Source organism: Lutra lutra, chromosome 3 (assembly GCF_902655055.1).
Source record: "Lutra lutra chromosome 3, mLutLut1.2, whole genome shotgun sequence".
Lineage (NCBI taxonomy): Eukaryota > Metazoa > Chordata > Mammalia > Carnivora > Mustelidae > Lutra > Lutra lutra.
In genome coordinates, this window is record NC_062280.1 from 66,353,354 (window position 1) to 66,367,532 (window position 14,179).

General features: G+C 38.7%; 1 protein-coding gene across 2 annotated transcripts in view; it reads right to left on the minus strand.

The window, feature by feature from the left end:
* Positions 1 to 5,513: 5,513 nt before the first annotated feature.
* ABCB11 (ATP binding cassette subfamily B member 11) overlaps positions 5,514 to 14,179 on the minus strand; it is a 95,067-nt gene continuing 86,401 nt past the window's right edge. For both annotated transcript variants that reach the window (XM_047722668.1, XM_047722670.1), the window contains 5 exons: positions 13,974 to 14,130; positions 12,453 to 12,650; positions 8,944 to 9,150; positions 6,845 to 6,991; positions 5,514 to 6,011 (listed from right to left, as the gene is read on the minus strand). In XM_047722668.1, the coding sequence (XP_047578624.1) occupies positions 5,811 to 6,011; positions 6,845 to 6,991; positions 8,944 to 9,150; positions 12,453 to 12,650; positions 13,974 to 14,130 (910 nt within the window). In that variant the 3' untranslated portion in view covers positions 5,514 to 5,810. The remainder of the gene's footprint in view (positions 6,012 to 6,844; positions 6,992 to 8,943; positions 9,151 to 12,452; positions 12,651 to 13,973; positions 14,131 to 14,179) is intronic.

Genomic DNA, 14,179 nt, shown 5'->3' on the forward strand with positions numbered 1-14,179 from the left:
ACGTGTACCCTGATTACTCATTATGAGCCTTAGGATACCAGACAACTCACTAATGAGCACATTATAATGCTGGCCAGTGCTAATTAGATGATAATCATGTGCACTGCTTTATTTACAGTCTATCCATTTAAATTAACTGGACATTTAATTGAACACAGTGTGAAAGAAATTGGAATTGGGTTTTCAAGTTTATTTAAGTTATTTTCACTTCCCATCTCTTATAGGCAGGTGAAATTATTCCCTTGATCTGGACGGTTTAGAGCAAATATGAATGGAATAAATGCTTATTTTATAATGATACACACATACATGTAAATTTATCTCAAGATGTGTTTGGAAACAGCAACCAAATTTGCAATTTTTTTTATCTCCACTAACATACTTATGTGACCTGATTACAGAAAGATTCTGCATGCATAAGAGATATTAATCAATCCAACACTTAGCTGGAAATATGAGGTGAGATCCTAAACCAACCTGATGGGAATGTTCTGGTGTTTTCTTAGGATAGGGCATTTACATTTAATTCATGAATAAATACGTGGCAAACTGTACCTAATTGTGATCCTATGTATTTTCTCTTTTTCATGACACAGTATCCAAATATCCCGGGGTATACATTTTTTTTTTTTTAGTTGTTGTTGTTGTTGTTGTTGTTGTTGTTTTTTGTCAGAGAGAGAGAGGGAGAAAGCAAGCACAGGTAGACAGAGTGGTAGGCAGAGGCAGAGGGAGAAGCAGGCTTCCTGCTGAGCAAGGAGCCTGATGTGGGACTCGATCCCAGGACGCCGGGATCATGACCTGAGCTGAAGGCAGCCGCTTAACCAACTGAGCCACCCAGGCGTCCCCCCGGGGTATACATTTTTAAATGAGTGTATAATTGCCCAAAACCGCATGCATGAATGCATTACTGAATTCAAAGTGACCTTTCATTGAAATAATTTCCTAAGAGCATATGTAGAGTAGACCCAGAGTAACTATATGGAAAAAGGTTTCTAGACAAAATAATCCAGAGGCCAATTTTACTTTTTCCCTCAAACAATAGCATATCTGGTTTGTGGTCATCTGCTCTCATGCAGTTTGGAGAGGTATCAAATGACTCAGGATCTCTTCTCTAAATAAGCTGGGGAATGTGCTGCTCCAATTGTTTATAAGAACTGTTCATAGAAAAAAACCCATAAACGGTTTTTCTAAAATAATTGGAAGAAAACATATCTTGGGAAGAGAACTCAAGGAGATTAGATCAAATGGCAGTTTTTGCAGTTATATTGTGTTTCATTAAACAATCTTAAGTTTTCTCTCTTTGTTGACTCAAACAGGTGAATCAAGTAAAATAAATGAGGTAAAGAATTTTAATCACTCTGATAAGGGCCAATATGATTCTGTTTGTAACTTTTGGCATCAGAATGTTTGATTCTTCCAGGTCTTACCACGCTGCTTGTTAGTCCAAATGAGTCCAAATCTTTAGCCGAAACAAGTTTTACCAAGTTCCCAGGTACGGTATAAGAACATGTTCCAAGGGAGACGCTGGGCTCATGTTTTTATAAGACCTAAATTGTGTAGAAACAATGGAGGCCCAGACCAGGAAATTCATGGAACTGTATATTCCAACCCTGTCTTTCCAATATGGTAGCTTCTAGTCACATGTAGCTAGCAGGAACATGACAAGGGGCTAGTCAGAGTTGTGTTGTGTTTTAAGTATAAATACACATCTGATTTTGAATACTTAATATGATGAAGGAAATGATCTTATTAATAATTTGTATATTGATTACATGTGATAATAATGTCTTGTATATATTGGGTTAAATGAAATATATTATTTAACATTCATTTCACCTGTTTCTTTTTTCCTTGCTGTGACTAGAAAATTTAAAATTAAAGATGTAGTTTGCATTAGCAATTCATATTTTTATCGGAAAACACTGCTCTAACTTAATGGGTTAGTTGTTTTGGGGCTGACAGATTACTGACTACTTGTATTAATATAAAATGATTATTCAACCAAGATGCATTGAGCTATCACTTTATACCAAGTACTGAGTAAAGTACTGGGAATGTATTTCCTTTCATGTAGATACTGAAACTGGATTTGAAAGACAAAGCACAGGAATAGGAGAGTCCAGAAATAGATTCACCAGGAATCCCACTTCTTATAGTGCATTCTAAATTTCTAATCACAAAAGTGAGCATGGTTGTCTCTTCCTGCATTATTCAGAATAGCTTGGAAACAATCTTAAAGTTCGAAAAAAGGGGATGGGGAAAAGAAAATTTGTCGAGACCTAATGTTTACCATGAAGCCAATGAAATGATAATATGGACCCATGTTTATTCTTTTTGTAGAATGCTATTCATTGTATGTTGTGTAGAAGTGAGTTTCTGATCATTATGGGTGGTATGATGCCATCTGTCCATCTGTGTGTGTGAGTGTGCGCGCGCGCGTGTGTGTGTGTCTCCAGCAGATTGGTTTCCTGAGATTTCCTTTCCTAATCATCCTGGAGACTCCCATCATCTCATTCCTTTTTTTTTTTTTTTTTTTTTTTTTAAGATTTTATCTATTTATTCAAGAAGGAGAGAGAGAGTGAGTGAGGGGCAGAGGCAGAGGGAGAAGCAGGCTCCCCAATCAGCAGGGATTCTGATGTGGGACTCAATCCCAGGACTCTGAGATCATGACCTGAGCTGAAGGCAAATGCTTAACCAACTGAGCCACCTAGGTACCCCCCATCACCTAATTCTTGAGTTAGATCACCTGTTTCCTAGGTCCCATCTCTTCCTCTTTCTTCATTTACTTTTATTTTAGGGAAAGCCTCCTGTGGCTTCCTGCGAAAATATGTGTGGGAAGGGAAAGTTTTGAAACTTTACATGACTGAGAGTTTCTTTAGGCTCATTCCTGAGGAGAGTTTTCTGGATATGGAATTCTAGGATAGAAATAATTTCCCCTCAGAATTTTGAAAGCATATCTTTACATCTTCTGACTTCTAGTGTTATTGTCAAGAGATTCTGTGTCATTATAATCCTTTAGTATTATAACATGTTTTGCCCTCTCCTTGAAAATTTGCGTGTCTTCTTTCTCCAGTTTTCTAAGATTGCATAATAGTGTGCCCACAGAGGATCTTTACTTATTTATGATATTTGACATTAGTTGAACCCTTTCAGGTTGAAAGTTTATATTCTCCAGTTACAGGAAATATCTTCAGACCATATAATAATTTACTCCCCTCTAATCTTTCTTTCTAGAACTGCAATTAGCTAATTATTATACCTCCTGGATTGTTCTTCTAAAATTTTTCTTTTTTTTTTCTACTTTTTGGCTCTATATTTTTGTCTCACTTTCATGGAAATTTCCCCAATTTTATCTTCCAATTCTTCTACTTTTTTTTTTCTCCTGTAAAAATTAATTACTCGGGGTTATAGGATGAGTTTGATCATAGCATGAACCCATCCGAAAACATTAAAAATCACAGAAAGACTTGAGATAAATGTCAGATAGAACAGAGAAAGCAAGTACCCCTATTATCTGAGAAACATTAATAATGTAAAATTGCAGAGACCAAATCCTTGCCCGCAATATAAGATATGGGATAGATATGGAAACACTGGCGCTCCCTGGTGTTGTAAAATAAATTTGCAACTTTATTTATTTCTATATTTTTAAGGTTATAATCCTTTACCTTGTCACTGAGCCTCAAAAACAATTGCTTTCCCATATTATTTCAAACCCTCTGCTGTCAACTTTTTTCCACTCATCAATAACTTTCAAGTACCTTATTTGAAAAATGACTCTTACTCATTCATTTTTCACACCCCACACATTCCACTCCAGGAAACTGGCAACCTCCCAGCACAGAGCTTATGTTCCTCTTTGAAATGCACTCTTAAACAAATGGATTTTGCTTTTCTTTCTTCAGTATTACAGGATGAGCACATGCATACTGAAAAATTTAATTCCTTCTTGCAGGCGTCTTTATTCTGCAATGTTATTGTCCCTGCCATTTTTCATGACTTAACTAGAGTGCTGACTTAACTAGAGTGCTGTCCTCCACCCCCTCCCTCCCTGACTTGGCAACCATCAATTCTTCTGACCTAACTAATTAACTTACTAAACCACTTTTATGGTTATTTACCAGGAAATATGGGACAGACACATAAATAATATACTTCAATATACAACAGCTCAGGCTTAATTTGTAGGCACAATTTCACTTGTTGGCCATAGGAAAAAAAATGTGTACATTGAGTACATTTGGGAAAGAGATAGAGTAGGAAGACATCTTGATGGCAGGACAACTTGATAGGAACAGCTACTGAATTTTTCACTTCTGTTGTCAAGAGCTCTTTTTTGTTTTTGTGGTTTTTATTTTTTTTTATTTTTTTGGATGTTCATTTTAATGAACTCTTGCTTTTATTTAAATAGATGGGAATATCTTCTCATCTCATTATGTAAATTTATTGCCATTCTTAATGTTTTCCAAACGTTTGCTTTGGCTCTGTTACCTCTAATATCCTTGTTCTGGGCATTCTATTGCTGTCATTTTGATTTTTGTGTTAAAATATTTCCTCAGTGCCTGGTGATTCTCAACAATCTATTCTTATGGAAGAGTGAGATACTGAAAAGCCAAGGGGTACGTGTTGCTGGCAGTGGGTTTCACCATAGAGTAATCTGATTGGGGAGTTTCGTTGGAGGATCTCTGCCCCAATAGTCTCTTTTCTTGGATTAGCCAGTTTCCCCAGAGGGTACTCCTAAAAACTCCTGCCAGAAGAGGAGGAATTTTTTTTTTTCTGTTCATATATAGCTTCATATTCAATCCCTTTGTCTTCAGCTGCCCCTTCACATGTGACTTGTGTCTCTCAGTGCAAATGAGCTTCCCCATCCATCCCCAATTCCTTTGCTAGAATTACAGAAGGGCAGCCATCCTGCTGCAGGAGGAGTGTGTACTTCTGTTTCCATACAGGGGCAACCAATGTGGAGGGTGGTGACAAGGATTAAAAACCTGGGTTAGAGTCTTTTTCCCAGGCTGCTGTCCTTTGTCTCTCTTCAAAGTCTACTCATGAAATGAAAACGGTGCATTTTACCTTGCTGCAGCTTCATATAGTGTTATACAAAACAAAACCAAAAAAAGCCACACTGGCAGATTCTAGTGCAGTAAATGTTGACATCATCACCCACCTACTACACCCTGAATCTATAAATCCACACTCCTACCTGGTAAGTCCCTGCAAATACTTGCCCCTTTCTTCCTCTCCCAGCCTGAGAGTATCCAGAGTATCAAAGCCCTCCTTTACCTATCCTCATTCTTAGAGATGAATAAATCTGCTTTCACTTGCAAGAAAACTTAAGTGAAGAAATAGTTGGTTGTCGGTCCTCCTGTTATCTTCACACAGGATCCTGGTCCAGCTTGATAAACCCTCATTGACTGCTTATTATAAGTGCACTTGGCTCTGTGTACACTGAAGTTTTAAAAATGCAAAGGATAGTGCTCTGCCCTTGAGGAATCCAAAGTCTCATTTGTTCTGACTTCTCGTTAATTCCCATGTAGTTGGGACTGGCTTCTGCATGGAGAAAGCCACTGGGTAATGGCTGAGCACCTGCTTGACATTGGATTTTCACTCATACTAACCCTAGTTTCTTTCATTTTCTAAATACACATTTTAAAAACTAAGATATTATTGAAGGTCATTAGAAATTAACTTGGATCCCAACATATGACAATGTCTGTAAAAGTAAAATATAATCATTTCTCCTTAAAGAAAAAAAAACAACCTGGCCCTCCTGTCATTGGTGCATGATCTGTACATGAAGTTCTTGGATCAGATCAGCTGATGGGGGCTCCTGTGGTGACGAGTTTGTAATAGGCTCCTTTCTGGGCCATCAGTTCTTCATGGGTCCCCTTTTCAATCACTCTTCCCTGTGACATTACAGCAATGATATCTGAATTTTGGATGGTAGACAAACGATGAGCGATGACAATGCAGGTCCGACCTTCTCTGGCTTTGTCCAGGGCGACCTGCACTGTCTGCAAAGAGAAGGTGGAAAGTGATGCAAAGACACATGTTTGTTGCCTGGCCCAACATCAAGAATTCTGCTGAACATTATGTGAGTAACATTGCGATTCTCAGGGGTTAAACCCTGACAGGTGGGAAAAGATGGCACACGTATTTGCTGACTGCAAGGCATCAATGATTTCAATTGCATTCTACAGGCTGGGATATTTCAGTGAAGCAAGAATGAAGCAAACTAGAGGTCACTGGAGTTTTAAAACACTTGATGGTCTCATTGGCAAAAATGAAACCAAGGAAACCATGTAAGGTAGCAGTTAGGTGGTCGCTCTGGATACTGATCTTCATTGAGGGCATTTTAGTTCTCTCCAAATGAACCCTGATTTTTAAGGAGTTCACTATAAATGGTAAATTTCGTAATTTTGCCTTGCCCGGTTTCATTTGCTTTCATGCACGCTGCACATTGGACGCCACCTCTTACTTTGTGTTGTACACTGTCTACCTGCTCTGCCATGTAACTTTGAAATTATAAAATATGAAGTGCCCAACTGATGACCTAGATTATTGTATTTCACTTAAGAAAGCTAATTACTTACCCTTGGAAAAGTGTCACCTAGCCTAGACAGTCTTAAAAACAATTCTTATTTTAAAGTTCAAATGCCTTTTTTTATTTGAAACAATCTCATTTTGCCTCACTTCCCCTCGACTACCATCTTTTTGTTCCACACGGTAGTGCCATTTGTACCGTTAATGAATCAGAAAATTGAAAAGAGTGCCTTTTTATAAGGGCATATATTAGAGCAAAAGACTCATTTATAATGATCTACGACTTTAGAAAATCAATACATACCTTTTCGCTTTCTGTGTCTAAGGCAGAAGTAGCTTCATCTAGCAGCAAGATTTTAGGATCTCGAACAATGGCCCGAGCAATAGCAATACGTTGTTTCTCTCCTCGAGATAGTTGAGACCCTTGGGCCCCAACATTAGTTTCATATTTCTGGAAAAGGTATGGTAAGTTTGAGACCCAGAAACAGTCATTGTTCCTATACTGGATGGAGCCTGCATCAATGACCTCGCCGTGGATTTAAACATTTTTTTTGTTTTGTTTTTTTAAAACTGGGAATAATAAATGAGTCCTTTTCTAAAGGATGTCAAGTCCATTTAGGGATATAAGAAAAATACGGGGTTTTTGGGGAAACTAGGGGATTTTATATCCCTTTCTCTGCATTTATTTTAGGTTTGTATTTTTTTTTTCTTTCTCCCTGTCTATGAGATCTCTGTGATTTAAGATTCTTGATTTCCAAACCCTTATCTGGAAGATCTTTCCAAGGTGGAATGATCCTACCAATGCAAGGGCCCTTTGAGAGATCTTTTGGTCCATCCTCTTACTGGGAAGGCATCATTCTGGATCACAAGCTTATGTGCAAATCCCCACTCTGCTGCTTACTAACTCTGTGAGCATGAACACATTATTTAAATTTCTTTGAGCAGCCAACTTGTCTGTAAATGCAGACATTAATAACTAATTCATATATTTGTTGTTTTAGGTGAAGTTATAAAGGAAAATCCCTAGCTAGATGCCTGGCATGGCTACATAAAAAATAGTTAACATTCATGGAATATTTACCATGCATTGTGTATTGTGTTAACTAGTCCAGGCAGATGATCCTTTAACATTCACAGAAATAATTTTCTCCCTACTTTACAGATTACAGATTTAGGCCCAGACAGGTAAGAAGATTGTGTAAAGACAAACAAATACAAAGCAGTAAAGGTGAAATCTAAATTCAGGTGTGTCTTATTTCTGAGACTTTGCCCTTGACCACTACTCTCCCTTGCCTTCCACAACAAGCATGTTTCCTCCTTGTCTCCCTTGCCTCCTGACGAATGCTAACCAGCCAAGAGAGATTCCTGAAAGCCTGCTTTGTCCTAGTGGAAAAACAGTGCTCAGTGAAGGGTATGATGGGTAAGTCCGTATGAGAAAGAGGCCATAAACCACCTCCAAGCCTCTGTCTCCCACAAAATGAGAACATGTTCAGCAAAGATTCGTGGAATAAAGGAATCTCAAAGGAACACAGGAGCTTTGCTCTTCATTCAGAACACAACAACCAGTAATTTCCACATGCTTGTGTCTTATGTTACCCAGGCGAGAGCCAGGCTAAGACTTAGGAGCCCTTGTGAAAAAGAACAAAGGAAAAAGCCCACCATAAGAGCACAAATTTTAGAAACATAATCACTTACAAAGAAAAGCAATTTTCCAGTGATATTTAAAAGAGGGGGAAAAGATTAAAAGTTTGGTTCCTAAAATTTTGTTTCCATGTGTTAGTTTTCTTTGTGAGAAACCCCCACGAGGCTCTTGGTGGATGGAAAAATGCAGAGTCAATATTGTACTAAGTTCAAACTTGGCTCTGGAAAAGTGAGAAGCACGAAGGCAGGTGCAACTCCCCCCACCATGCACAGAAGAGGCTGCCAAGTGATGCCATCATGACCATGACCATGACCATAATAATAGCAGCAGCTTTCTTTGGATGGCTATCATGTGTATTCTCCCATTTTAATGTTGTTTTGCCAATGGCCGAGTCTCAGAAAAGATAAGAAATTGTGCCACAGTTACCCAGCTAGGGAGTGGCAGGGTTTGAGTTCAAACCTCTGCCTGCTCCAAATCTCAGGATTGTTTCCCACCTTGCTCCTCGAGGCTCAGTGTAGTTGTGCTTTATGTACAATAAGTTTCATGGCATTTTTTGCACTGGATAATATAATACTAAACACTAAAAAGTAGGTTGATGAAGGACATTTTTTGCTTAAAAGACAGAGGCGATCCCAGGGCACCAGGAAATGACCCGTGTTGCCTTTGACCCTCTCCTTGAGCCACAGTCATAAAACTTTTTGGCCGCTCTACCTCTACCCATCCCCATCTCCCACAGGGAAAGACTCTGACCTAGTCCTCACCTCTGGGAGTGACATGACAAAGTCATGCAGCTGCGCCTGCTTTGCGGCTTCTATGACTTTTTCCATGGGGATTTCTTTGGTGGTGTCCCCATACTTGATATTGTCCATGATGCTACAGGCAAACAACACTGGCTCCTGGGAAACAATCCCAATGTTTGATCGGAGAAACTGGACATTGACCCTTTTGCTGTCATGCCCATCTATCATCTGCCAATAGAGGGGACAAGCAGAGCATTAAGTTTTAGAATCCCAGCAGTGAGGAAGGCATATTCTAGAGGTAGTATTATACAAGACATTTGCTTTACTTAAGAGAGAAAAAATCCCGGGAGTCTTATAAGTAAGTTATGTTTCCTTTGACCTCTAGAGGTAATATGTGTCAGGAGTGGTGTCAGAGTTAGGATCATATTATGGTTTTGTTTGTTTGTTTTCCAAAGTCTAGCTTTATAGGCAGTGCAAATGACAAAGTCACTCAGAACAGTTATTTTGTCAAGAAAAATTTCCCTTAGACTTTGGTGCAGTACATCCCCTACAAGTATGAAGAAATGCTCCATTTTGAGACTCCATAGGTTATGAAAGGGGCTTTTCTATGTAAAGCTATTGGACTATATAAGAATTAAATCTGTTTCCTTTATTTTACTGATACTAACAGGAGATAATAGACCCAAGTAAGAAAGGAGTACATTTATTTACTTAGTCAGTCAACAAACATATATTGAATTTCCTGTTGCAAGGACACCATTCTAGACAGTCTTTTGGCTGTCATGTGAAGAAAAAATAATCTGTGTTTTAGCTATTCATGGGCAAGACACTCAAGTACAGGAACGCAAATATCTACCAGTTGAGCTGTTTCACTTAAAAGCCTTAAAACAGTAAAGGTATGATATGTCTAAAACTACCGTAAATTGTTTGGCCTTACGATTTCAGAAAAAGATTACGTTAAATGTTGTGAACATGCTATATTTTCATTAAATTCTCAGCAATGGAAAAAGCAAACATTTGTTGGAAAAAAATGTAGGGCATTCCTCAGCAATTAGCCCTCGTTCATCTTCCTCTACTCATTTTCCATAGTACTTATAGATTGCAAAGCACAATTTAATACCTAATTACATACGGGAGCTGTTTGCTAATTACTGTACATGAGCTAGTATTGTAAGCCCCCAAAAGGCAGAAGACATGCTTCATGCTCTTAGAATCTCCCAGAGGGCCTAAGACAGTACTCTATATCAGAGGAATTTAATGTTGAAAATGTTGAAAGCTGCATTTGGTAGCTTTCTTAAGAGCAAAGACAATTTTTACAAATTGCATAAAAGGTGGTATCTTTCCACTTGAAAAATGTTCGCAGAATTGTTTTACAGTGATACAACAAAATGTATTGTGTTTATGAGATGCAAGGAATCATGCTGATTTCGTCATGGGCATTGTTTCCTACCTATGACCAGGACAGACCCTGAGCACATTGAGAGAAACACATTTAATGTATACATTAATGTTGGAAAGCTCAAATATGAAGTATTTGGGTCCCTGTATGTCTCATAGTTCACAGTCAACCTGGGGTGATAGTATGATCTGACATTTTGGGAAATTAGACCCTCTCCTTTGCAGAGATCAGACCCCAGTGTGATGTGCTTTCTAGGTTCATCGATCACTACTTACTTTTAAGCAAATTAAAATCTTTATACCAAAAATTAATAATAATGTGATTATAAATTATATATAATCAACTCTTTCTCCTTATTTGCATAATTTCCTCAATTCTACCAATATCTGTTCACTTGTTTCTTTGTTTTGCTTTATGCAGGGGACTCTTTAGTTGCCTCCTTTGAGTTTCAGCATTTATTTTCTTAATGTGACCTGTCCTCATGGCAATGAAGATTATACTACCCACAGAACTCAAAAAGGCTTTTTTTCAAAATATTAGGATTAAGCAACCAGTCAAGTGTGGAGCAGAATAAAACATTTTCAGACCTATGCCTCTGAATCATTTTTAGAAAACTACTGGTGGATGCACTCCAACAAAGTGAAAGGGAAACCCAGGAAGAAGACGATATGGAATTAGGAAATAATGGATCGAATCCAAGAAAACTTGGCAGGAATCTCAGAGGGTGACAACTGTTTGGCAGCCACAAGGTGTAATTAATCCAGACAGTGATAGACATGAGAGAAAAAAGAAGTTCCCTCAGAAAAGGCAGTGGGATGGAGACATTGGAAGAATATAAAAATTTTATATAAAGGCAGAGGATGCAAGAAAAAAGAAAGCCTTTCAGAAAAGGATCAAGAAAGAAAATGTACTGCTGACCTAACTCACCACTTGACTAGGGGATGAACAATATTTGCATAGTCATAACAAAAGTTGTTAGTAGATTTTTAACTTTTAGAGTCAGCCTAGAGTGAAAGCTGAAAGATAGTAAATGTTATAAACAGAACATTACTGTTTTGCATTTTGATAATATAAAAGTACAGTTATTAGGACTGGAGAAATAAAAGGAGGGAGGAAGAGGTGAAAATAAACAGAATTGCTACTAACCTCATATCAGAAATGAGAATTCAAAAGACACTATCTATAGGTGGTGGAAAAGAAGCAGAATTACATTCATTAAATTTACAAACAGAGGAAATGTTTAAAGTGATGTATCTATGTTGGGAGGACATGCATAAAGGGAAGGGGAGTGGGAAGGATAAGCTAAATTTCCATCTCTTGAGAATAAATCAACAGAGAATCTAAATTTGTTAAATCGTGAAATAGCAGCATAATCATATTATGTAGAGACACTGAGGTAATCATTGAAAGATCTAAAAACATCATGTAGTTAAAAATAGTCTTTGAGCAGAGAAATGGGGAGCGGTGGAAAAGGGTAGAATAACAGGACGCTTTTTATCACAAATCTTTCCTATTTTATTTTGTATTCCTCTGTATATATCATTTGGAAAGAAAGAAAAAGGGTAGAAAAGAGAAGAAATGCTCTGGAAAATGAGCAGCAAAGCAGTTCACCAATTTTTCCAAATCTCCTTGCCAAAGTTTTACGGCACAGAACTACCAATTTGAGTTCTTCATGTCATTGAGGCGTAAGTTTCTCAAACCAGGATTGTCAGATTTTTCGTACTACACTCCCCTCCCCCCTTGCTTATTTATCATTCCGTTCCTTATCACCACCGTCAGTTTTTCCCTTCACGGTCATTAGTTTCCTGATTAGTTTGCACTTTCTGCTCCATTTACAGGTAAGTGAACACTTCGGTTAAACACACTCATCTCTAGCTTTGCTGTGCGCCCAGTTTGCTTTGTGTAACTGGTCAGCAGGCCATCTGGAACTGGAAAGAATACGATGTTAGAAAGTGTGAGGTAGAATCAGGTCACCCAGCAAATGACTGAAACTGGAAAATATCCATAGGGGTAAGTGTCCAAGGCAAGCATTTTAGAGTGAGTCTGGCAAGGTGTGATCTGGAAACCACGTTGAAGGGGTTGGAGATGCTCAGTAGAAAGCAAAATTCTCCGAGGCATTTGCATTGCTTACCAGCTTCCCTTGGTCAGGATCATAGAAACGTTCCAAGAGCTGAATACTGGTGCTTTTGCCACAACCACTGCTTCCAACAAAGGCCAGTGTTTGACCTGGACGAACTGATACTGAGAGACCGTTCAGAACTTGAATATCAGGTCGAGAAGGATATGTAAATTTACAGTCAACAAAGTCAATCTGGCCTTGGAAGTTGTCCTGTGGATGGGAAGATAGGACTTATATAGGTTCCTACTAGAACCTAGAGTACTGAAAATGCAGCTAACTCTGAGTTTTAAGTCCTTGTTTCAGATACCTTCAACAGCATGCAACCACAGTGCAAAGTCTGAAGACAGCCACTTGATGAAACGGCATCCTCTTCCCTACCCTGACAGGTAGAGGCTAAAGGGAGGTTTGAGCAGTGAAATGAAAGATGTGAGACCTCTCATTCCCATTCTAACCTAAAGGGATTTTCTCGTCATCCATTCCTTGACATTCTTAATGGAAAAAAAGGACTAGAAGATATGATTCCATTGCAGAGGCCAGGAACTGTCCAAACCCCTACAGTTGTGCTCCCCCTGAAGATTTCAAATAATAGCATTATGCTTCCGATGACTCAGAAAGTTACTTGCACCCATCCAAAGGTGGACGCCATTATTTGTACTATCTGAATCATGAATTATAGAAAGGGATAGACATTTAATAACAACAGGAGGAATGGGTCACTTGACCAATTTACAAAGATTTTTGAATTTCTTTCAGCTTTACTAGAGTTTGGTTTTGTTTTACTCTCTTGAACACACTGGAATATTAAAAAAAAAAAAAAAAGGCAGGGAGGATGAAAAAACACCTGTGATAACCATCAGAAGAAAAAATACTTTGTTGAGATCAACTTAGTGTTCTGGGGTTCCATATGAGCTAAAACTTGAACCTAGATAAACATTAAATCAGGGGCGCCTGGGTGGCTCAGTGGGTTAAAGCCTCTGCCTTCGGCTCAGGTCATGATCCCAGAGTTCTGGGATGGAGCCCCACATCGAAATCTCTGCTCAGCAGGGAGCCTGCTTCCTCCTCTCTCTCTGCCTGCCTCTCTGCCTACTTGTGATCTCTGTCAAATAAATAAATAAAATCTTTAAAAAAAAATTAAATCATTGTTATTGGACAAGAAGAACTGTTTTTTCTACATCCCGTGCCAGAACATTGGTAGAAAACATGGTGGTTGGGTAGGTTTCAAAAGACATCCAGCTTCAGTCATTCTGGAACTAAGTGTGTTTTACATTACACAGAATTTAGCATTCACTGGATATCATTGCCTTATTCAAATGCCAGCTTTATGAATAATTTTAATGCTAATTTACTTCATTCCTTTACATTTATAAATCTACTGTCTGTGCACTCTGAGTGCATATGAATGAATCCATAAACTGCAGGAACTGAAAAGCTAAGTGGTATCATCTGACCAGCCCCAACGGCCCTTCTGCGCACATGTACACACTCATAAGCACGGTCCTCCCCCACTCCCCCTATACCCGCCTCAGTACTCACCCACTTTTCACCTGCACTGCTATACACCTTGATTGGGGGCTGTCGGTCCAGCAGTTGAAAAAAGCGTGCAGCTGCTATCTTAGCTTTGGCATAACTAGGGGTGTAAGAGGAGGCTCTTCCAAGGGCTGTCGCACTGAGTACAACCGAAGAGATCACCCTGCAGTAGGGCAGACACCGGGTAGAGAAAGAGTGTGGGGTGGTTGATA